The sequence below is a fragment of the Narcine bancroftii genome, chromosome 4 (assembly GCF_036971445.1).
Source record: "Narcine bancroftii isolate sNarBan1 chromosome 4, sNarBan1.hap1, whole genome shotgun sequence".
In the NCBI taxonomy this organism is placed as follows: domain Eukaryota; kingdom Metazoa; phylum Chordata; class Chondrichthyes; order Torpediniformes; family Narcinidae; genus Narcine; species Narcine bancroftii.
This window is the reverse complement of record NC_091472.1, coordinates 172,099,616-172,125,228: the sequence shown is the minus strand read 5'-3', so window position 1 is coordinate 172,125,228 and position 25,613 is coordinate 172,099,616. Positions and strand designations below refer to the sequence as shown.

General features: G+C 43.7%; 1 protein-coding gene across 5 annotated transcripts in view; it reads right to left on the bottom strand.

Annotated features, from left to right (window-relative positions):
* The window catches only part of LOC138761224 (solute carrier family 2, facilitated glucose transporter member 11-like), a 77,928-nt gene that overhangs the window by 3,897 nt on the left and 48,418 nt on the right, over window positions 1-25,613 (bottom strand). For 4 of the 5 annotated variants that reach the window (XM_069933009.1, XM_069933008.1, XM_069933010.1 and 1 more), the window contains 6 exons: window positions 22,425-22,573; window positions 21,733-21,920; window positions 21,039-21,149; window positions 13,363-13,464; window positions 4,351-4,426; window positions 1,258-1,385 (listed from right to left, as the gene is read on the bottom strand). In XM_069933009.1, coding sequence (XP_069789110.1) covers window positions 1,258-1,385; window positions 4,351-4,426; window positions 13,363-13,464; window positions 21,039-21,149; window positions 21,733-21,920; window positions 22,425-22,573 — 754 coding nt within the window. The remainder of the gene's footprint in view (window positions 1-1,257; window positions 1,386-4,350; window positions 4,427-13,362; window positions 13,465-21,038; window positions 21,150-21,732; window positions 21,921-22,424; window positions 22,574-25,613) is intronic. The other variant, XM_069933011.1, reaches the window with a different exon arrangement.

The following is a 25,613-nucleotide window of genomic DNA, read 5'->3' as shown; positions in this document are numbered from 1 at the left end:
CAAACTAGCTCTGGGCCTTATTTAGGTGAACTTTTATTTTACAGCTCCACATCCCATGGCTCACCTACACCTCTATCATTCCATACACGTCCTCTCATCCAGTTTCCTGCGAGGACTTTGACCATGGATCATTACAGCACAGAAACAGGCCCTTTGGCCCATCAAATCTATGCTGAACTATTACTCTGTCTAGTCATATTGACCTGTGCCTGCACCATAGGTCCCCATACCCCTCCCATCCATGTACCTATCCAAATTTTTCTTAAATGTTTAAATCAAGCCCATGTTTACCATTTCAGTTGACAGTTAATCAATCCTCTGTGTGGAGAAGTTCCCCTAAGGTTCCCTTTTAACATTTCACCCTTAACCCATATCCCTTGTTCTTGACTCACCTAATCTTGGTGGAAAAGGCCTGCTTGCATTTACTCTGTCGACACCCCATTCTCTCACTTTCCACTGCATCTGTTCTGATGATGCTTCCACGCATATGGTGGTGCTGTGTATGTTACCCTTATCCTTCAACAAAACAATATTTCCCAGTAGAACTGCTAAGATCCTCAATAGCATCCTTTCCATTTCCCTCACTCTGACTTCCACCTTTCCGAATTTCCTGGAACAATATACTACTGCTTCCTTATCTGCAACTTCCACTCTGCCAGCCACATATTAAATAAACACTGTCTGCCATTTCTTCCTCCTTCAGCCTGACATTACCTGTAAAGCACATCTCATCTTGCCCTTTTAAAATTCCAAAGAGAAGGCCTGGACAACTCATCAATTTTCACACCCATTCCCACAACATACTCCAACGAGAGTCACAAATGATACACTCCCTTGTCCTTCCCCACTGTTCAAACTCTAACTACTTTGCCCAGGTACAACTGTTCGGCAATTGCAGATAATGATTCCACTGTTCACATTTACTCTTTCTCTCAATCCACCTTTTGTTCTTCATCTATCCCAGAGCCAGCATTCCTTCCTCCTTAAGCCCTTGCTTCTTTGTTGCTTCTCTCTCTCCCATTACCTTAAAACTTACTGCATTCTTATTTTTACCAGTCTCCATGAAAGCCCATTGTCCTGAAATACTAATAATTTCTCAGTCTGCGGATGTCACCTGACCTTGGGATCTCTAACATTTCCTGTTCGTACACTATAGACCATGGATGGTTGAGAAGCAAATTTACAGAAGTATAAAAAAGGTTAATTTGTCACAATATCACAGTCAAAGGTTGTCAACATTATGGAAACAGTACTTACAACAAGGAATGGGAAAGACAATGAAACAATTATAAAATTTATCCAGAGAAGACAGCCATTGATCATGTAGGCTGCTGGCCTTGCAGTCTGGTCAAAGATCTCCATCGGTATGACACCACTTACTCCGGCTAAGGGTAAAGAAATCAGAAAGGAGTAACATTGAATCAAATAGCATACCAGATACTCCTTGCAATTGTTCAAACTCTAGTGCCCATCGCATGCAGGAATGAACACCCCATCATAATGGGGGATTGAGTTCAGGAATAGGGAGGTCATGCTGCAACTCTACAGATCTCTGGTAAGACCACACTTGGAGAGCTGGGTTCAGTAGGAAGGATGTGGAAGCTATGGAGAGGGTGCAGAGGAGGTTTACCAGAATGTTACCTGGATTGGAAAACAAGTCTTATGAGACAAGGTTAGAAGAGTTGGGACTTTTCTCTCTGGAACATAGAAAGATGAGAGGAGACTTGATAGAGGTCTACAAGATTATGAGAGGCATAGAAAGGGAGGTCAGCCAGCACCCGTTTCCCAGGGCATGATCAGCAAACACCAGAGAACATGAGTACAAAGTGAAGGGAGGGAAGTTTAGGGGAGACATCAGGGGTGTTTTTTTTTTTAAAAACGCAGAGTGTTGTGGGTTCCTGGAATACTTTGCCATGGAACAGGGTCAGCGCAAGGACATCTAATCGGGCGGCATTAGGGTAACCACGACAGGAGAGGGGGCCCAATCTGACATTCCAAATCTCGCTCAGTGGGGGACGAGGGGGATGGTGGTGCCTACTTGCCATGAACCTCTTCTGTGCCGCCATCACACATCCACCTACCTGTGACGTAACAGACATACCCGCTGCTTATATCGTGTAGAGACTAGTGATGCTAGTGCTGTGGTGGTGGGGGGGGGGGGGTGGGGGGGGGTGGGGGGGGGTGGGTGGGGGGAAACAATGCCTGCAGAGACTATTAGACAGACGCATGGATGAAAGAAAAATGGAGGGTTACGGAGTAGGGAGGGTTTCTTTTTTTTTAGGAATATATAGGTCAGCACAACATCGAGGGCTGAAGGGCCTGTACTGTGCTATATTGTTCTGTTCTATAAGACCATTATATCATAAGTGACCCCAACTAACATCATAATCTGCAGCTTTCTTGATACGTTATAGCACGTACGTCAGGAAGATGAGAAATTTCAGTGCTAGGCAATAGAATATATTAATTAATCACCATTGAATTGGAGGTAGGTAGGAATATTTTTAACAGCAAATCTATTTACTCAAAACACAGTCTACTTAAAAGAGCAACATAAAGTACAGCAACTTCATCCTGGAAAAGTGGAGCAATTTCACCAGAAAAAGTCACTGAAAGACAGCACCTAAAATTAATCTCACATTACTTACTGCAGCGGGATCACTAAACTGCAATCGTAGCCCCCTGCTCCACTTGTTAAACACACATGACTGTATGACATCGCCATCTTCACACTTGCTGATGATACCATGTTAGTGCGTTGCATAAAAAGGGGCAATGACACCAACAACAACCTCACACTCAATGTCACCAAAACCAAGGAGGTGATTGTCAGCTTCAGGAAGGGAAAACCAGAGGTGTACGATCCAGTGATCAGTGAAGGATCAGAGGTGGAGAGCATGAACAAATTAAAATTCTTGGGAGTCACTATCACAGAGGATCTTTCCTGGTCACAACACAGCAATGGGATCATGAAGAAAGGACGATATCGCCTCTACTTCCTCAGGAGTTTGCAGAGGTTTGGTATGACAAATTTCTATATGTGCTGACCAGTTCCATCACAGACTGGGATGGGGACATCAATACCCCTGAGCGTACAGCCCTGAAAAAGGTAGTGGACACAGTCCAGGGCATCATAGGTAAATCCCTCCCCACCATCGAGAACATCTACAGGGAACGCTGCAGTCAGAGTCAGAGAGCAGCTGCAATCGTCAGCAATCCACACCAACCAGCACACGCTCTATTCTCACTGCTGCCATCAGAAAAGAGGTACAGGTGCCACAACACTCACACCACCAGGTTCAGGAACAGCTGCTACCCTCCATCATCAGACTCCTCAACAGCAAACTCAATCAGAGACTCATTTAAGGACTCTTATCCATGCACTTTATGGTTTATTTCTATCTCTGTATTGCACAGCCAGTTTGTTTACATGTGTACGTTGAGTCACTTTTTTTTTGCACTGCTAATTCTACCTCGCCCACAGGAAAAGAATCTCAGGGTTGTATGTGATGTCATGTATGTACTCCAACAATAAATCTGAAATCTGAAACTTAATTGATGGGGAACCTTTGATTGGTTTCAATATTTTCAGCCACCATTAAATCTTCTTTCTTCTTTGGCTTGGCTTCGCGGACGAAGATTTATGGAGGGGGTAAAAAGTCCACGTCAGCTGCAGGCTCGTTTGTGGCTGACCAGTCCGATGCGGGACAGGCAGACACGATTGCAGCGGTTGCAAGGGAAAATTGGTTGGTTGGGGTTGGGTGTTGGGTTTTTCCTCCTTTGCCTTTTGTCAGTGAGGTGGGCTCTGCGGTCTTCTTCAAAGGAGGCTGCTGCCCGCCAAACTGTGAGGCGCCAAGATGCACGGTTTGAGGCGTTATCAGCCCACTGGCGGTGGTCAATGTGGCAGGCACCAAGAGATTTCTTTAGGCAGTCCTTGTACCTTTTCTTTGGTGCACCTCTGTCACGGTGGCCAGTGGAGAGCTCGCCATATAATACGATCTTGGGAAGGCGATGGTCCTCCATTCTGGAGACGTGACACCATTAAATAAAGCCGTACAAAATACCACACCAGCAGCTCCCAGGTCAAGCAGGGCAAAATGGTAGATGCAGAACATCTTGTTTCTCCATTATCTGGTTGCATGCAATTCAACCCATCAACTCCCTATTTCTGACCAGAATATCTCATGTCCTTTTCATGCAGTTTTTCTGTCTTAATTGTACAAGAATAGCTCATTTGGATTCCACTTCTGAAGGACTCAAGTTGAAATGTTAACTTTTTTACCCCACAACGTCTATTGGATTTTCCCAACATTTACGATTTTATTTACAAACTGTAACACAGCAACTTACCTGGTCCGAGTCCAAAGCTTAAGATGGATGCGAAGATGCAAATCACACTCAAGTATGGCATCCAGCTAAACTTGTCCTAGTTCAAGACAGATTGCATTAGTTAGACATGCAGGGCTTAGGTTTACAACCAGTCATTAGATGGTTAGTTCTAACAGTACAACTGAAAATATTCTTAAGAATGAGGTTCAAGCTCTCAAATGAATTTGAATTTCTTTCCTTGCAACAGATGGCCCAGTCAAATTTTAAATTAAATGTAGACATGCATACAGCATGATAACAGGCCTTTCCAGCCTATGAACCCATGCTGGCCAAATACCCCAAATAACCCACAACCCCTGCAAGTTTTCAGGAGTGGGAGGAAAGCAGAGCTTCCACACAGACAGGGAAAACGTCCATACTCTGTACAGACAGTGCTAGATTCAAACCTGGGTCACTGGTGCTGTAATAGCATTATGCTAACCGTGGTGCCCTGGACTCAAGCTCAATTCTGTTCAGATTTAGTTGAGTCTGCATTTTGGTGGACATACAATACTTACCCTGATCAGCCACAGGTTAGGAAGGAAATCAGCTTCAATGATCTCTCTAAGTACCTCTGCAGTAATCTGTGCTCCAGCTACAATTTGCTGGCATTGGCTGATGGAAAAAAGGACAGCAATAGACCTTGAGACCTCTCAGGCAGGGTTTGCTATTCAATAAGATTGTGGCTAATTTAATTTTAGTATTAGCTCCAGTTTTCTTCCTCTTCCTTATAACTTCATTTAAAAAATCTGACTACCTCTGCTTTGAATATATTGACTGAACCAGCATCCACAGTTCTCTGGATTCCAAAGAAATAATTCTTGGAAAAATCTTCATCTTAAATCTTCATGGGCAATTACTTATTCTGAAACTAAAAACACACCGAAATGCTGAAGGAACTCAGTTGGCCTTTTAGCATCCCATAAAAGACAAAGATATATTGCCGACATATCAGGCCTGAGCCCTGCTTCAAGGAATAAGCCAATAGCAGCACATCTCAGAATTCAGACAATGTTGGCTAGGGGAGGAATCCAGACCAACGGAAGGCGTTAACTGGATATGATAACGGGAGAGGTGAGAATTTATTATGTCTGAGCGAAAGGAGACAGGAAAGGGAGAGACAGAGCTGGGGGAAGGTGACAGAGGAAGAAGTGAGGGGGCAGGGGGTGGGGGTTTTAACAAAAATCAGATAAGTCAATATTAATGCCATCTGACTGGAGTTACCAAGTCGAAAGATGAGATGCTATTCCTCCAATTTGTGAGTGGTCTCAGTCTGGCAGTGCATGAAACCAGGGACAGACATGTCAGCAAGGGAATGGGATGGAGAACTGAAATGGGTGGCCACTGGGAGATCCATGGTATTGCAGCAGACAAAGTCGAGGTGCTCAACAAAGTGTTCTCCCAGTTTGTGTCCAGTCACTCTGATGTACAGGAGACCACAATAGGAGCACCGGACAGACATGATAAATTCTTACCTCTCCCGTTATAATATCCAATTAACACTTTTTGTTGGTCTGGATTCCTCCCCCAGCTAGCATTGTCAGAATTTTGATATTTTCTGAGATATGCTGCTTTTGGCTCATTCTGCCTATTCATTGAATAAGGGCTCAGGCCTGAAACGTTGGCAATATATCTTTGTCTTTTATGGACGCTGAAAGATCAGCTGAGTTCCTCCAGCATTATGGTGTGATTTTTACTACAAAGACAGCATCTGCAGAGTTTCAAGTTTCACTCTATTCTTTTTTTAAATATTTTATTTTCAAAAATATACATAATAAAATTTTCAATATCACAATATATTAAACTTTTTCTACAAACAACAAAATCAGAACAGTCCCTCCCTCCCTCCCCCCTTCCATACGCATGAATTCACACACCGTCAGAGTTTGCATATCTTTTAAATATATGGAATACAGTCGGGGAAACCACATTTAAATATATACAATAGATGCATTTATAGACCTTTTTCTATTTTTATTACTGTATCTGGGCCTCTATGTGGTCCAGGTATGGCTGCCAGATCTTTACAAAAATGTCATATTTATTCTTTAAGTTACGTGATTTTTTTTCCACAGTCCATCGTGCTATAAGTAGAGGGGAATCGGACTCCCAAGTAATCGCGATACTTTTTTTGCTACTGCCAGTGCTATTTTTATAAATTGATTTGACATTTATTCAATTTGTTGCTTATTTCCATAAAATTACCTAATAGGTATAGCTTCGGGTCACCCATGAAGACCACTCCTGCTATCCTGGTAAATTTTTCTGTGATTTTTTGCCAAAATGGCCTCACCTTCATGCACGACCACATAGCATGTAGTAAAGTTCCTGTCTCAGTCCCACATCTGAAACACATCTCTAATATTTCAGCTTTTGATCTATGTACTTTCTGTGGGGTAAGATGTAATTGGTATAAAATATTATAATGAACCAGTCCAGAACTTGCATTAAATCTGACCATTGATGTCATGTTGTCCTTACACCAATCTGAACAGCTTTTTTCTGAAATCATCATACCCACTTCCAACTCCCATCTTTTCCTTGATTTCTGCAACCCTGGTTTTGCACTTACGCTCTGGAGAGCCCAGTACATTTTTGTTATAAATTTAGGTGTATTCCTCATCCAAACCGTTTGTTCAGTTTCTCTCATTTCAGATGGGGTCAACGTTGGTCCCCATCTTTCTCTTAAGAACGCTCTAAGGTGGAGAAAACAGAAGGTGGCCCCATTAGCCACTCCGTATTTGTGTTTTAATTGTTCAAAGGATATCAGTTCCTTCCATGTAACTGTCCTTAATATACCTTTGTCATACCACAAATTCAATATTCTATTGCCCATGTTCATAGGCAATAATATATTTTTACACAATGGTACTTTTATTGATATCCCTACATTGTTTACCTGTACATTCATTAATTTCTTGCCACGTTCTAATCATACGTATTAGTTTGGGATTATCTATCTTTTATTTCTAGTGATTTGACACTCCATTTGTAGATAAAATCCTTTGTTTCCCCCTCCTCCATTGAATGCATTCCCATCTGAATTCAAGCGGGGGGGGGGGGTGGGGGGTGGTGTCTTCAATGAAAAAGACTGTGAGAAATCTAGCCTGTGCAACTAAGTAATATTTTTTTAAAAATCAGGACGTCTAAGTCCTCCCAGCTTTCTGTCAGTTTTTCCAGTGCGACTCTTGGTACCATATTATCCCATAATATGATTGTTTAGTAGTTTAAATAAGTTTTTGGGTAGCGGAATAGGCAGTGATTGAAAAAGATACTGCAGTCTTAGCATCACTTTCATTTGGCACAATTTACCCTCCCCGCTAAAGTAATCGGTAAGCCTCTCCATTTCTGCAGGTCCCTTTCTATCATCCCAAGAAGATGAACTTAATTTAGTTTGTACAGATTTTGTAAGTTGTTGACAGTCGCTATTCCAAGATATTTCATTCCATCCGTCTTCTATTTAAATTTACTTCCTTTTTGTTATCTTTCGTAATCAAAATTTGTTAATGGCATTATCTTGCTTTTGTCCATATTTATTTTATCACCTGATATTCTTCCATATTTTTTTAGTGTACTTTGTAATTTTTCCAAAGATTAAGCGGGTTTGATAAGTATAGTAGCACATCGTCAACAAATAGACTAATTTTATGTACTTCTTGTCCAACTTTGAAGCCCTTTATATCCGGTCTCCTCCTATTATCTCTGCCAGGGGTTCAATCGCTAAAATAAAAAGCGCTGGGGACAGGGAGCATTCCCTCTCTGCTCAATCTACTCAAGGGGAAAATCGCTGACATCTGATTATTGATTATAATTTTAGCTTGCAGTTTATGCTTTAAAGTTTCTATCCAGTTTATAAATGTTCCACCTATACCAAATTTTTTTCAGTGTTTTAAATAGAAAGGGACATTCCAGATGGTCAACTGCTTCTTCTGTGTCCAGGGAGACTGTAATACTTGGATTCCGTTCAAATTTTGCCTTGTGTATTACATTAAATAATCTTCCTGGACTATTTGAGGAATTCTTTCTTTAACAAATCCTGCTTGATCCATACATATCAATTTTAGTAAATATTGTCCTAACCTATTAATCAATGCTTTCACTAGTATCTTGTAATCAGCATTTAACAGGGATATTGGTGCAAATTATTAAGTTTTTAATGGGTCCATATTTTTTTGATAACACTGTAATAATCACAGTTGAGAATGACTTTGGGAGGGTCGGTGTTTCTACTGCTTGGTCCAGAACATCCATTAACAGGGGCATTAATAGTTCTTTCAATTGTTTGTAAAACTCAGGTGGGAATCCATCCTCCCCCGGTGATTTCTTAGCCTGTTGGGTACCCAGGTCATTTTCAATTTCTTCCCTTGTAAAAGGAGTGTCTAATTCTAGCCTTTCTCTCTCTTCTAGTTTTGGAAGTTTAACATTTGGCAAAAATTCTTCCATTTGTGTTTCACTCTATTCTGAAACTAAAACTGCCAAGGGGAAATAAATTAGATTGTCAATCTTCTTCAGAAACTTTCAAGGTTCAGTTGGACTACCTCTCTTTCTAAAGTACAATGTACAAGCCAAATTGCTTAACCTTTGCTCAAGAAACAACCCTTTAATTCCAGAATTTAGTAAACCTTCTCTGAACTGCCTCAAACACAAGAATACCCTCCCTTGAAGAAAGAAGCTAAAAATACACTCCAGGTCTGTTTTCATTAAAGCTCTGTGCACACAAGGCTCAGTTCTACTGTTATTCTTCATTCCCCTGTGAGAAAGGCCTTGCTCAACCAATATCCAAACTTACTCGGTTTAATGTACAAGATTAAGGACCCTCTGTGCCTCCTCATCCTGTAGTTTCTCCACATTTAAATAACATTTTGCTTTGCTATCCTTTACTAAGCCAAATAGCATGAAGACGCCTGAGAATGATCTCAGAAGCTAAGCAGGCTCAGGCCTGGTCAGTATGGCGGGGAGACCACCTAGGAATATTAGGTGCTATAGGTTTTTGTGATGGGGGGGCTGGACAAAGTGGCAACTCTCTGTCTGCCTTATGGGAGACAAAAGTTAAAGAATTTTGTGTATGTTACGTTCTAAATGTAGCATTACATTACAATAACGTAACCTTTACCTACCCAAGCAGACAATTTCACTTTGATCCCATCTCCCATATTTTTGCTTCTTCATCCAACCTCTCTATATCCCTTTGTATAGACTTTCTGCCTTTAGCACAATTTGCTTCCCTTCCAGAATTATCAGATTTGGCTTGTGAAACAGAATTTTTTGGGGTGGGGGAGGGGTTCCTCTCTTCCTCCTGCCCAATATTGCTAATGTGATGTATCTTCAGGAAATGCTTTGCTCCAAACTCAAACAAGATCGGTGCCCTTTGATTAAGGCATTGGAAGACGTATTACCAAACAGGGAGGGAGCCAATGGCTTGAAAATACAAGGGCAGAAAAAAATAGTGAGGAGAAAAAAATATAGAATATTACCATCCAGGAAAATGTATTATATTCTCATATTTATTATTTTGGAAGAGGAGTTAACCCTGTTCATTGTAAAATAACATCCAGAGGCCTTTTACAAACTAATTCATAAATATCATTTGCCCTTTTCACACTTGCATCCCACTAAATCGGCCATTCAGTGACCTGGGATAGGGATGGGGGTTTGGCTTTTCACACTTGACCACTCCTAAATAGAACACTGAACACTTTCACACTTGCAAGGAGCTATCCCTGGGGGCGGGGGTTAGGACTGTTCTACCTTCTACTGATGATGTCATGACACATTGAGCAATGGTGGACCTGCCCTAAATCTTGATCAATATATTATGATCTTATATTCAAACAAAATTAATCATGCCTAATTATAACATAATTAAGCTTTATGTACAGCACAGTATGAGCCCTTCAGCCCCTGATGTTGTTGTCCCATTATAGGGGACCATGGCAAAAATGCTAGCAAAAAATAGCAATAGCAGACAATTTTTAAACAGAGTGGGAACGTTGATAGTGCTATAGCGCACAATTTATAAAGACCATGGGAAAGTTGGTAGCGCTATCTCATACAATTTAAACAGCGAGAGAAAGTTGATAGCGCTATTGCGCACAATATAGAAATACCTAGGGAAAAAGCAATGGCAAACCTGACCTCCCAGAATTCTGTGCGGCAGAGAAAGGGCTGTATGCCCGGAGCACTCATGGAGGGATTTCTCTGCCGCGCAGCATTCTGGAAAGTCAGGTCCACCATCATTTGTTTCCCACGACCTTTATAAATTGTGCAGTCTAGCGCTACCAACTTTCCCAAGCTGTTTAAAAATTGTCCACTATTGTTATTTATTTCCTCTCTCCCACTGCGACTTTCCCACAGCAAATTTTATATCTTCATAGTAATCTTTTCTTCCTTCATGTTCCTGCATTCACACAAAAACTTGGGTCATTTCAATCCCACAATGCAATTGCCCATTCTACACTTGCTTGATTATAATGCAAGCGTCTGCAGACGCCAAGGATGGGTCAAAGGGTTGATGCAGTCGAAGTGTGAGATGTTACCATCTGATACAGATGTTGAGACTATTTTCCTTCCACACTAGACACTTCAAAGGCCGATTGGCCATTAATTCCTGGGCCCACTTGCAAGTGTGAAAGGGGCAAGTGACAGCACAATGGTGGCAACTTGCATTTACATTGCTCTTTTAAGTCAACAAGCACTTAAAAGGATCACAGAAGCATTGTTGTTCAAAAACAGACACCAGCCCAGGCCTCAAAGAATGTGAATTAAGGGGAGAATTTCAGAAGGAGACACAGGGTTGCAGCTCAGAGAACAGCTGCATCTCAGGTCCAGTGACCCAGGTTCAACTCTGACCTCTGGTGCTATCTGTGTGGAACTGCACACTGTCCCTGCTAATTTGAATGATTCAAAATTGATCTCTGCATGGATCTGAAAATCACCCTGGAGTTGCTAAACATTGTAAAAGTTCCAAGCAGAGGTTGGATCAAAACATTTTTATTCTCATACAAGACTCTTGTCATGGAAATTTTGATTGTTTTGAGGAGAGTGCAGAGGAGATTCACCAGGATGTTGCCTGGATTGGAAAACATGTTATATGAAGCAAGGTTGACAGAGCTGGAGCTTTTCTCTTTGTCGTGAGAAAGTAGGTATCTTACAAAATAGTACAGTATCTGAAATTCAAGTAACCGGCAACCTCAAGGAACCGGCAAAAAAAAAAATCGAGGAAAATACAAATTAAGATAAATAATAAATATAAATTTAAATAAAAGTTTAAAATTATAGAAGTTAACGTTCTCTGAAAAAACTCAAAAATTTGGTGAAGATGGGAGCAAATATTCAGCCAGTGGAGGGCCTTCGTTGTGCTTTGCTCATAGCAGCTGTTTGAGCAAAATTATGTATGAATAAAATGGCATCACCCAGGATAAAGGGCTGGTTCCTGTTGGGGAGACTCTTCTAGTTTCTCCTTATCCCTGCTTAGTAAGAGTCTTTATTGTTATTAGTACATTATTAATACTCGAGATGGCAGAGGTCGACAGCATCGAGTCCACGCTGCTGAAGATCCAGCTGCGCTGGATGGGTCACGTCTCCAGAATGGAGGACCATCGCCTTCCCAAGATCGTATTATATGGCGAGCTCTCCACTGGCCACCGTGACAGAGGTGCACCAAAGAAAAGGTACAAGGACTGCCTAAAGAAATCTCTTGGTGCCTGCCACATTGACCACCGCCAGTGGGCTGATAACGCCTCAAACCGTGCATCTTGGCGCCTCACAGTTTGGCGGGCAGCAGCCTCCTTTGAAGAAGACCGCAGAGCCCACCTCACTGACAAAAGGCAAAGGAGGAAAAACCCAACACCCAACCCCAACCAACCAATTTTCCCTTGCAACCGCTGCAATCGTGTCTGCCTGTCCCGCATCGGACTGGTCAGCCACAAACGAGCCTGCAGCTGACGTGGACTTTTTTACCCCCTCCATAAATCTTCGTCCGCGAAGCCAAGCCAAAGAAAGACATTATTAAGTACAACTTTATATGTAAACTTGGTGGGGGGTGGGAGATTAATTATCTATAATGTTATTGTTCATCTTTTGGAGGGGCTCCATGGAAAGTGGGGGAACCTGCAGATGTAGCAACGGTTAAATGTTTAAAAGGACGCAACTGAAAATAAAGTGACATGCTTTAAGGTTTATATATTTGTTCAGTCTAAGTACAGTATTTTTTTTGTCTTTTAAACTGTTTATTCCTAATACAGGTGCATTAGTTAATCACTGCAAGAGTTAGTCTCAAGCAACCAGAAAACCTGTTTATCTGGCATCTACCAATACAAGTACCAGATACCAGGGGTTTTACTTCAAATAAGATTATGAGGGGCCTACATAGGGTGGAGCCTTTTCCTTTTTCCTGCTGCAATAATAGCAAATACCAGAGGACATTTGTTTAAGGAGGGAAGTTTACGGGAGATGTTTTTTTTAAAATACAGAGAATAGTGGGTGTCCGGAATGTATTGCTGGCAGTGGAGGCTGGTAGAAATATGGACATTTAAAAGTCTCATAGATGGGCATATGATGTAGGAAAAATAGAGGGTAATGGGTGTCAGGTAGAGGATTAGATTGCTGTAGAGTAGGTCTACACAGGTCAGCACAAAATTGTGGGCTCAAGGGCCTGTACTGTGCTATTTTAATGTGTGTGTGTATTATAATATAAATTTTATAATGTAATGTTCTGTGTTCTAAGGCAGAGATTGACAGTATTTGATTAGTACGTGCATCAAGGGTTATGGGGAGTGAGGCTGACTGGGAGGATGGATCAGCTCATGACTAGAATGACGGAGCAGACTCGATGGGACAATGGGCCTACTTCTGCTCCTAAGTCTTGTGACCTTCTTCTGTAACTCTACTCACAAGATTCTTTCATTTTGTTGGACCCAAATTAGGAATCACATTCTGAAAATTAAATTCCAATCCTGATCATCTTTTCACTCTGACATAGAAATTCTGACTCACCTGGAGGGTCAATGAGATGGTGAACAATATTCCCCAGACAGTCATCAGACCATAACCTCCCATCAGCAACAGCCTGCGCCCAATCCGGTCAACAAACAGGTTCTAACAGAAGAAAATCAAATTTTAGAGCATGTCAATAATGCATCCATCTCTGCAAGCACTCCCAAGTCTGATGTCAAAATCTCGTATGTCATTCCTACAATAGCAAAGTTCGGAGCTCAGGATTCCTGAAGAAAGTCTCAGGCCCAAAACGTCACTGCCTTTTACTTCTTATGCATGCTGGGTGACCTGCCGAGTTTCTCCAGTACTTTTACATACTATTGACACTTTTGCTAGTCCCCAGCATCTGCAAATTTTCTTGTTTACCTTTATTAGCATAAGTCCAGCTCCATGGTTCAGCTGGACCGCAATTCTGAAATTAAATGCCATTGGCCACAAATCACATGGGATCTGGTATTGCCATGCAATCGTGTAATTATTCTTCCTTCTGTATCAACACCGACCAGTGGGCAACCAACCAGCACAAGACCCATGGCTTGCTAGTACTAGGCGGTCCCAGTGCTCAACCAAGTGCTGTCACCGCTCTTTTAGGCAGTGTATCACTGGTACTCACCAAACACTAGGTCCTAAAGGTCCCTCTAAATCTCTATGCCCTTATCCTAAATATATGCCCCCTAGTTTTATCTCCCTCTGACATGGACAAAGTTTCCTGTTGACCAGCCAATCGATACCCCTCATAATTTATATATATATATATATATATATATATATATAACTTCTCCAGTAAAGATTTAAACATTTCAGCAAGACATTCAACAATCTTTCTCTTTGCCTCCCGTAGTAGGCTGGAATGAATCTCATCCTGCCATGGGAATTTATCCACCTCTGAGCCCTCTAAGGCACTGAGCACCTCCTCTTTATTCAAGGATGCCAGCAAGAAGATATCACTTCCCTCTCCACTGAATGCTCCACTGTCAAAGTCCATTTCCTTCATGAATACTGATGAAAGTAATTTAGGACCTCACCTTTCACCTCTGGCTTCATCCACAGATAGCTCCTGTTGCCTGACTCTTTCCCTCGTTCATCCTTAAAATACTCTCAGATTTACCATAATGCTATCCGCCAGTGATACTTTGTGATCTGATTCCGCCTTCCTTATTTCCTTTTTAAGTGCATCCCTATCCTCTTTATACTCTCGACAGGCCTTTTCTCCTCCAACTTTATTCAACCTTCTATTTGCTGCACTTGTTATCCCCCACCTTCACCCTTACAATAACTTGCTGGACCCTAAACATTCTCCTTTCAATGCTGCCCATGTGCCTGGCCTTTGCATCACAGACTGAGTAAAGATCACTAACCTCAAATATATACATTTATTTCTAAAATGTACTTTTTACTGATGTGTGAGAGCCCAAAGGCAGGTTTGCATAATCTAGGGTGAGATGGGAGTCAGACGTAGAAACAATAATTGACAAACAACTCTGGTCAGATCTATGTCAGGAAAATTTGATGGCTACTATCAATGCTGGGTATAGATTTGCCCATTATAATTCTCTCACCTCACAGAAATTACACCAATATAAAGCTGAATTATCAGAGATGTGTTTTAGGTGTGGTGTAGAAGTTGGTTCCTTTTTAAATTCTACCTGGCTCTGCACAAAGGTGAGGCCCTTCTCATATGACCTCTGTGACACCCTAACCAACTCACAGGAGTTATCTTCCCAGTAGATCCAGAACTTGGTCTTCCGGGGAACTTTACCATGGTTGGGAGATCACTAACTAATTCTCAAATTAAATTCACAAAAATTGCCTTATGCGGGCCAGGAAATGCATAGCAGTAACAAGGAAGTCTGACTCCCATCTACTCATGGATAGGTGGACTTCAAAGATGAATAGCTGCATCCCATTTGAAAAGGTTACATATGATCTCAGAAAAGGATACAACATCTTTCTAAAAATCTGGCAGCCTTATTTAGAAACACTACTGGCTAGCCAGTAGACCTCTGTAAAGATCTTAACACTGGTTTTACCATACGCAATGACAATGGGATGTTTTTTTTTGTTCCTTTTTCTTTGTTTGTTCTCTGCTTAATAGGACTTGTTTAGAGGGGAGGGAGTGGAGGGAGGGAGGGATTGTTAAATATATTAAAATGATAAATAAAATATGACCAAAAAAAATCACTAACCTCACAGACTGATTTGAGATCACTAACCTGAAGTATGAACCCTACGCTTCTCACTTCATACATGTTCTAATTTAGGACAGGTAGTTAAGTAACCTTAAGAGCATGGCGTGACACAAAAGAACAGGGATATCTTTGCCCAGAAGATTCATAGCCTCGACCACAGTGGACCAATGCAATAACCTGTTATACTCTGCTGGAGAATAGCTTAATTGCAGTAATCTATTCACAGTTCAGCACAATATACTAATTGTTCCATTGCCTGGCACAGCAGAGTTTGGACATCTAATTACAGATTGACCTGGCCAGTGTAGCAATCAGATGCTGTGAGGCAATATTGTGACAGAATATAGATATGTTTTTGGGAGATAAATTGGGGAAGGGTTTTTAAGAGTAGGTCACATACAAACACTTTAAAACAGATCTTATTTAAAATACTGGAGCTCTGTTAATGCTAGACATATTGGCCCCAGAACCTTTGCAGAAGTTTTGGAAAATGCCCAAGAGACTTCACTAATGGATTGTTGTTTACAAAAAGGCAACAGATGAAAGAGCTTGTCGGAGCCACAGACAGTCTGGAATGGAACTTGCTGTTCTAGGAGGGTCATATGGTTTTTCAAGCAGAGAGAGTCAAACAGGCTTTTTCTCTCAGAGAGAGAGGGAGAGAAACACACACACACACACACACACACACACACACACACACACACACACACACACACACACACACACACACACACACACACACACACACTCACACAGATTAGTTCTAGTTTTACAGTCAGCAGCAGCAACTGGAACAGGACAAGCTGACAAACTTGTGGAAAACCCCATTTGGAAGATGGGTTGTGAGTGCTTAGTTCAGCCTAGTCAAAGCCCTTGTGGTTTATGCAAGAGGAGAGGACTAGCTGTCTAATGTTTCACTTGGAATAAGATAAATAAAAAGGCACTCTGTGGTGACCTGAAAGAAAGAGGTTATCATCTAGAGACCCCAAGGGGACAAGTTTTTTTGGCAAGACACTGAAGTGGCTGATTTAAAAAAGGAATCAGTTGTGGGTGTCAGCGTACAATGAATCACTCTGAAAACTGACAAGAACCTTCCTGAGCAGTAACCATTTACCTTTCAAGCACCAAAGCCTGGTGAACTTTATAAATGTTAAATTCTGTGCACAGTATAAGAATTGCCTGCAACCAGTGATCTTGGAGGAATGAGAAGCGAGATTGGACTGTGAATCAAAGAACTTTTCTGAACTTACACACACATTACATACAAGTGCGCTTAGAATTAGAAGGGGGTTAAGTTATGTTAGTTAAGTCAATAGTGATAAGTTAAAGTGTGATTCTGTTTTCATGTTTAAAGGTAATTAAAAGCAACTTTTTTTTAAGTAACCATTTGTCTTGGTGAATATCTATTGCTGCTGGGTTTTGGGGTCCTCTGGACTCGTAACAATATTTATAAAACACTGTAGGACATTTCTCAGGTATCTTTTTCCAGAATGAGAAGACTCAGTCTCTACAAAGACCTCCCTCAAAGACCTGCTGCTTGGAACTTTTGGGCTAACTCCCCAGCAACAGGCTTCAAGGCTCCTTCACCTAGATGGGCTTGGGGACCCTAGTCCGTCGGCACTTATGGACAAAATGTTGGCCCTGGCGAAAGACCACAAGCCTTGTTTTCTCTTCCGCCAGATATTCCTGGAACAGATGCCGGAGGACATCCAGCTGCTCCTCAAAGATGAAGACTTCTCGAACCCAAGGAGAGCAGCAGCCCGTGTGGATGCCCTCTGGTGCACGAAGAGGGAGAACGAGGCAGCCCTCAACCAGGTGGCATGACCAGGAGCCAGCCGACCACAAGCCGCTTCCAAGACCAAGCCAGAGAAGGGCTAGTCAACCTGGTGTTTCTACCACCAGCGCTGGGGAGCAAGCAAGCCCGTAAGTGCCGCCAGCCCTGCAGTTTCAGGGAAACGACCAGACCAGTTGCCGTTGATGGCTAGCCACACAAATACCCTCCTTCATGTGACGGACAGATCCACCGGCCACCGATTCCTGGTGAACACGGGCTGAGCTCAGCGTCCTTCCCCCACAGCATTAGAGACTCGCACCTGATCTCGAGGTCCAACCCTGCAGGCGGCCAACAGCTCCACCATCAGGACCTACAGCACCCACAGGGCACAGATACAGATCAGGAAGAAGTTCCACTGGACGTTCGTCCTAGCCTCCGTGGGCACCGCGCTGTTAGGAGCCAACATCCTCAGAGCTCATGGCCTACTGGTTGACGTGAAGGGCAAAAGGCTGGTCAACGCCCGAACGTTCCACTCCACCCAACCAAACACAGCAGAAGCCCACAGGCCCGAAATCGCCACCATAGCTGCCACAAGGGACAAGTTCGATGAGATCCTCCACAAATTCCTCACCATCTTAGAGCCACAGTTCAATGCCGCCCTGCTCCAGCATGGGGGTCTTCCACCGCATCACCACACAGGGCTCCTCAATGCATGCTAGACCCAGACAGCAGCTGCCCAAGAAGCTCCAGCAGGGAAAGGAGGAGTTCTCCAGGCTCCAGAAACTGAGAATCGTCTGGCGCTCGGACAGTGCCTGGGCATCGCCGCTCCATAAGGTCCCGAAATCGTCCAGGGGCTGGAGACCGTGTGGGGACTACCGTCAGTTGAACGACGCAACCACCCCGACAGGTACCCGGTGGCCAACATACAGGACTTCTCCGCCAACCTCCACAGCACACGGGTCTTCTCCAAAGTGGACCTCAGAGATACCATCAGATCCCAGTGCATCTAGACGATGTAGGTAGGACGGTCATTATCACCCCTTTCGGCCTCTTCGAGTTCCTGCGTATGCCCTTTGGTCTAAAGAATGCGGCCCAAATGTTCCAGTGCCTCATGGACGCGGTTGGAAAAGACCTGGACTTTGTGTTCATTTACCTGGATGATGTTTTCATTGCCAGTCACAACCGTGACGAACACAAAGCCCATCTCCGCACACTCTTTGTCCAGCTGGTGGACTTCGGCCTCACGGTCAACGCGGCCAAATGCCAGTTCAGCAAGGAGTCCCCCCAGTTCCTGGGGCATACCATTTCGGTGGCTGGGGCCACGCTGGCGCTGGAGTAGGTAGCGGCTGTTCAACGATTCCCCAAACCGTCCACCCTGAAAGTCCTCCAAGAGTTCGTGGGGATGGTGAACTTTTACCATCGTTTCATCCCCGGAGCCACGCGCACAATGCACCCATTGTTCGGGCTCATGGCCACCAAAGAAAAGACGTTATCATGGTCAGAGGCTTTCATTGCGACAAAGGAGGCTCTAGCCAGTGCCACGCTGCTGGTGCACCCATGGCCAGAGGCGCACATGGTGCTCTCCAAGGATGCCTCAGCTACAGCAGTGGGGGGGGGGGGGGTTCTGGAACAGTGGCCTTTTTCAGCAAGCAGCTGCACCCGCCGGAGCTCAAATACATCGTTTTCGACCAGGTGCTCCTGGCGCTATATTTGGCCATCCGTCATTTCTGCTACTTCCTCAAGGGCAGGCCATTCACAGCCTTCACGGATCACAAGCCCCTCACTCAAGCATTGGCGATGGCCAAGGATCCGTGGTCCGCCAGACAGCAGCGCCACCTCTCGTACGTGTCTGAGTTCACGACCGACATCCGACACAGGGCCAGCAAGGACAATGTAATGGCGGATGCGCTCTCCCGTCCAGGGCCCGGCCTGGATTATGAACAACTGGCTCAGGCACAGAGGAACGATGCGGAGACGTAGGCCTTGCAGTCCACAATCTCGGGCCTCGCGGACTGCTATCTCGGGCCTCAAACTCAAGGATGTCCGGTTGCCCAGCAGCTCAGACACATTGCTCTGTGACGTCTCAACAGGCACGCCATACCCAGTGGTCCCGCTGCACTGGAGGGCGAAAGTCTTCAGTCTGATCCACGACTTCGCTCACCCAGCGGTAAAGATAACCGTGCGGATGGTTGCGGAGCGGTTTGTAGGGCACGGGCTGAAGAAGAAGGTGGTGGAACTAGCCAGGAACTGTACCAGGTGCCAGATCTCCAAGGTCCAGTGACACACACAAGCCCCCATCTAGAACTTTGACCCGGTGGTTCGCAGATTCAAACACATCCACGTTGATATTGTCAGGCCCCTGCCGGTGTCCAACGAGGCTAGTTACCTCCTCATGGTGGTGGATCAGGCCACAAGGTGGCCGGATGCCATCCCGATTAAGGAGGCCTCCGCGGAGACGTGCGTCAGGACTCTGGTCAACCAATGGATCACCCGTTTTGGAGTACTGGCGCACAACATTAGCGACAGAGGAGTGCCGGTTATGTCTGCCCTGTGGACTCAGATGGTGAAGCACCTGGGGGTCAAGCTCCACCACACCACAGCATACCACCCGCAGTCCAACGGGTTGGGCAGACTGGGCGGACCAACTACCCTGGGTCCTCCTCGGGATTAAGACGGCACCCAAGGAGGACCTGCAGGCTTCAGCAGCGGAGATGGTCTATGGCGCACCGCTTTCTCTGCCGGGTGAATTTTTCGGCCCAGACCCTGACACCACGGCCACTGACAAAAACATGCTGGCGGACCTACGCAGGTGACTAGCCTCCCTAGCTCCCTCACCCCTGGCACGCCACGGCACCTGGCTGTTTTGTCTCCCCAAAGAGCTCGACTTGGTCCAGTTCGTTTTCGTGCAGAGGGGACCACAAGGTGCACCACCACAGCGACCGTACGAGGGACCATACAAAGTCTTGCACTGGTCCGGCAGAACCTTCACCCTGGATGTTGGGGGGGGGAGAGAGGAACTTTTTAAGGTGGACTGCCTGAAGGTGGCCCATCTGGACTGATCACAGCCGGTGCAGATGGCTGCGCCCCATCGCCGGGGCCGGCCGCCAAAGCAACAGGGCGCGTAGTCGGTTCTGTGGGGGGTGTTGTGTGGCGGCGCACATCCTCATGGCGAACCGGCCCTGCTTGTATCGCCACGTAGCGGGACAACCATGGGGAAATGGCATCGTCGGAGGTTTCCCTCTGACTCCAGCATCCCTTCCAGCGCCTACCCTGGGCAGCGATTATGATGTCACAATGCACCAGGTGACTGAGCTCCTGCTGCCCTTATAGGGGCGCGCTGAATTTAAATAAAAACAGTTGTTAACGACCCTCAACATGGTGGTTGTGTTTCTTCCATTGCTCACACCGCCACAAGTGCATGATTTTGTACATAATGCACTTCACCCTGCAAATACTGCTTCCTCCCTGCACCTCTTCTGCACACAGTACGTTTGTATTCTTCAGTCTATTCATTGTTCAGTGCATTTCATCCCTTTTGAGTCCAAACACGAAGAATCATTGAGAACTAGAAGATTCCTCTCTGCTTTTGGCCTATATAATGGGGTTATTTGCTCTTTGTCATTTGTATAGTAAGTCAAATATATTTAGAGCAATAATATATAGAAAATAAGTAAAACTAAATAAATATGAATAGAAAATTAAACATTACATACACTTGTTAAAGTAGTAACGAGCTCACAGCATCCTGTTCCAATAGTGACATATGGGATTTTATCATTGGAAATTCCTGCAGCTCGAAACAAGTAAACAGCGTAGTAATATATCTGTTGGGGAGGAAAAAAAATTAAACTCTGAATGCAGTGAAATATGCTTATCTTTTTGTAGTGCCATCTTCAGAGATTTGTATCGTGAATGCCTAGGGAGACTTGAATCGGTGAATGCCTTGGGAGACTTGTATCGGTGAATGCCTTGGGAGACTTGTATCGGTGAATGCCTTGGGAGACGTATCGGTGAATGCCGAGGGAGACTTGTATCGGTGAATGCCGAGGGAGACTTGTTCATGCATCCTTTAAAATTGCCCCATGATGTATATTGCCTCACTAATTCTTTCCTTTTATAAAGCTTTGTTTGTCCGAATGTGTGCTCTATCTGGTTGTGTGTCTGTGTGTTTTGCACCAAGGACCAGAGAACACTGTTTTGTTAGGTTGTACTTGTGCAATCAGATGACAATCAGCTTGACTTGACTTGAAATGAAGAAGGGAAAACCCCTGCATCCAGCAGAGTTTTGAGAAAATGAAGCTTGCATTTGAATGCCACCCACACACATTTGAATAAAGATTTAGACAGCAGATGCTGCTATTTTACATTCCCAGTGTAAAACTGTCTTTGGACCTCACCCCTACTTACAGCGTCATTCCCACATAACTGCATGGCACTACCCAGCACGAAGATGGTGATCAGCTGCCTTCGGACAGTATGGTCTCGGAACAGTTCCCACAGGGTCTTTGCCCTTTTTCCTTCAAGCGCAGTCTGCTCTTTCAGCATTTCATCCATTTCTGCAGTCAAGTTGGCATTGCCATGCAATCGCTTCAGTGCTATGAAAATAGAGCACAGCAGAGAGCCAATCATAAGCTGGCATAGCTTGACAGATTCACCAACAGCTGCTCACTGCACATTTTACTTTGCACGTTGGACTGTGCTGACCTAAACTAACCTTGCCCCCCCACCCCCCCACCTGAATTGCCAACTGCCGTCCCCACATCAATCTCCCTGCACTTTTGCACCTTGAAGCCCTGAAAAACTAGCCTCTGCCATTGGACGTTTGAGCAGCAAAGCAAAACTTACAGCTTCTTGCTAAATCTATGAGCATGCCATGGACTTCCACCTGTTATGAGGCACACCGAGAAGTCCAAGATTCACACTACCTCTTGTGATCTCTGGTATCTAAGACTGCTGGACCCACAAGCCACAAGACAAAGCTTTCAGCAGCAGGAAGTGAGAACATTTTTGTAAAAGTGTTGCCTCTAAAACCACTGGCTATTTCAGCTTTTTCCATAAGGCCTTAACCCAAGAATAATTCTTCTCTCAGCATTGCTTACCCTTCATGCACAGGTTCTTGTCCTCCCTGTCGATCAGCAGATACCTGGGGCTTTCTGGGCACCACGGAAGAGTGACAAGTTGGATTAGAGCTGGAAATGCACAGGTTGCTAGCAGGACAGGCCACATTTCTTCCCTGCCGAGTACCTCACTGTGAGCAGGATTACAAAATGACCACTTGTTCGTGAATACTATCAATGCTGTCCACCAACACAATAGAAGGATGTGCTAATTTTATATTAGAGATACAGTAATGGGCTCTTCTGGTCCATGAGTCCAAACACATAAATTAACCCACAAACCCTGTACATTTTTGAATGGTGGGAGGAAACCCACGCAGACAGAGGGAGAACATACAAACTCCTTACAGACAGCGCCAAATTTGAACCTGGGTCGTGCTAACAGCTGCACTAACTGTGCTAAGGATCAGCAGTGTGTACAAACAGTTCACCTCACAATATATACTGATCAAGTATAGCACAGGCTGCAACTTACAATCAGACAAACCATTAACCGTGACCACAGAATCATATACAAAGGGTGCAGTTTCAAGAACAGTGTAAAGGTGAGGAGAGAATAACAGTTCAATAAATTCATACAAACAATTTAGTTTTTTTTTTAAACCTTGTAAAATGTTGTTACATTAGTGATGAGATGATGATAATATTTTGGGACACAAATCCTCCTGCCTGGAGGATCTTCAGGCTGCGCTGATCATATCAGGTACATTGTGGTCAGATCAGCATGTCTGTAAATGAATCTTTGTTGATTCATTGACAGCATCTACTCTGCACTTGGGAGATGTGACAAAAAGGTGCCTGCAGTAGGAACTTGGGAAGATATTTGTTGAGGATTGAAGGGCTGGGAGCCAGCCTACAAAGAGGCAGAATGAGCATTAAATGTGGCCTGGTTTGGACAACTGGCTGCTGTACCAGTGACAGCTGTAATGAGAAAGGAAATAATGGGATGAATGGGGAAAGGTCACGAAAGATACTACGAGTCATCAACGCCAAGTACTCTGGCAGAGAAAGTCCCTTCTTAAGTGTGCTAAAAGAGCAGTTTCATGATTGTATTGTCAAATGTTCTGATAGGAACATTAAGGCAAAGCAGCCTTAATGGTTCAAAGACCCCGTCCACTTCAGCATACAACATTCAGTACTCACACTATGGTCTCTTCTCCACAATAACACTCCTAGAACTGCAGATCAGGGCTATAAAAACATATCACAACCTCAATACACATTTTGTGACATTCTACATTTTTTGCATTCAGCTGTTTTCACACTTGCCTCCAATACATGCGCCCTCACACATACCCACAAGCAACAATCCCCTCCATCCTGACACACACACATTCTCCCCCTTGCCTGTCCTCTCTCACATACACTGGCATTCTCTCATTCACTCTCATATGGTCCTGAACTCTCAGCAACCAGTTCCCTACATTCGTTGCCTATTTTCTCTTCCTTCTGCTAACCACAATCCCAACCCAGTCTCATTCAATCTCTCTCTCTCTCTCTCTCTCCCCCTCCCTCTCTCACTCATTAGGACAACCATCCTCCTCGCCCCACTCCAGGTATCAACCTGGTGAACTTCTGCTCCACTTCTCTGCTTTCCTTGGGGAATGAGACCAGATCCAACGAGATCCAAGTTTACTGATTATAGAAAGTAAGATGGCTTTGTGAACTGAAAGGAGATACAAGAAACCTTGGATAGGATATCAATAGGCTCAGTGTGTGAGGATAATAATGTGGAAAAATGCAGTCATACCTAAGCCCTTTATAATTTCAGTAACACACTTATACTTGTGTGCTCAAATCTTCTTGTGATGAAAACAATATACTGTATGCCTTCCTAACTGCCCACAATAATTGTATGTGAACTTTTAGGAATTCATGTACAAAGATGCACAGGTCAATTCTAGGGTATAAAATATACACTGCTTTTCTGTTTTATCACCAAAATGGATGACCTCACATTTTTCCACATTATTATCCTCACACACACTGAGCCTATTGATATCCTATCCAAGGTTTCTTGCATCTTCTCACAGTTCACAAAGCCATCTTACTTTCTATAATCACCAAACTTGGATTGAGTTGGAGTCCTCATTTGAATAATTGGCATAGAATGCAAAAAGCTGGGGTTTCAGCACCAATTCCCAATCCACCCATGAATCAGAAACACACGTGAAAGTGATCCATTTATTACTACTCTGTTTTCTGTCTGTTAAGCAAACCTCAGTCTACCCCAGTGTACAACTCTCAAATCCACATGCTCTCATTTTGATTAAATGTGTGCTACTTTATAGAAAATCTTCTGAAAGGCCAAATACAGCACAACTCCTCCCACTTATCTATTCAGCTAGATGGAACCTTAAAAGATTGTAACCAATGGGTTTAACAGCCATAAATCCATAATAACTCTGCCTAGTCATTATTATTTACTTTAATAAAAGTTTCCAGCACTTCCTTGCTAAGGACATCAGTCTAACTGGTCTTTCTCGTTTATTTCTTAAATCATTGGGTTTCATTTGACAACTCGAGAAACTGTGACTTGATTGGTAGTTTCCCCCATTGAAGCTGGTAGACAGTAACATCTAAGTCTTGCTGATGCCAGCAAACCTGCCCCAAGATGGCTGCAGTTTTTGTAACATCTAAACAGAATTGCAACCAAGCTTATTTACACTGATGTTCATTTAAAATTGAGAAGTTGTTCGTTACTGCGATTGGGAGGAATGGGTAGGGTTTAAATATTAACGTTCTAAGTGGGATAATCTCTGTTAAAAAGATGGGCGCGCCAGTTTTTTTTGGCTGCTTGTTGCTGTTTAGATAGTAATCAATTTATTCCTAATTGTATGTTCAGTGTGCGTCATTTTAAATGCACTATGCAAATAAAGTACTACTATCTTACAACCAGTGGAAACCAGGATGGAGTTGAATGCATTCCATAAGAGAACAACCTGTGCATCCATAGGTGCCTCTGGCCATACAGATTATGGAGATTTATCAGCTGTCAATCCCAATAATTTCCCTCATTACCAATTTCATCCAGCTGCTCATTCACTTGTTGTTTTACATGATAGAGGAGATTTTTTTCCTTTGGATCTTCTTTCATGAATATTGATGCAAAAATATGTGTTTAATCTCTCTAGCATTTCTTTATTCCCCAATACAGAAAAGAATGGAGCA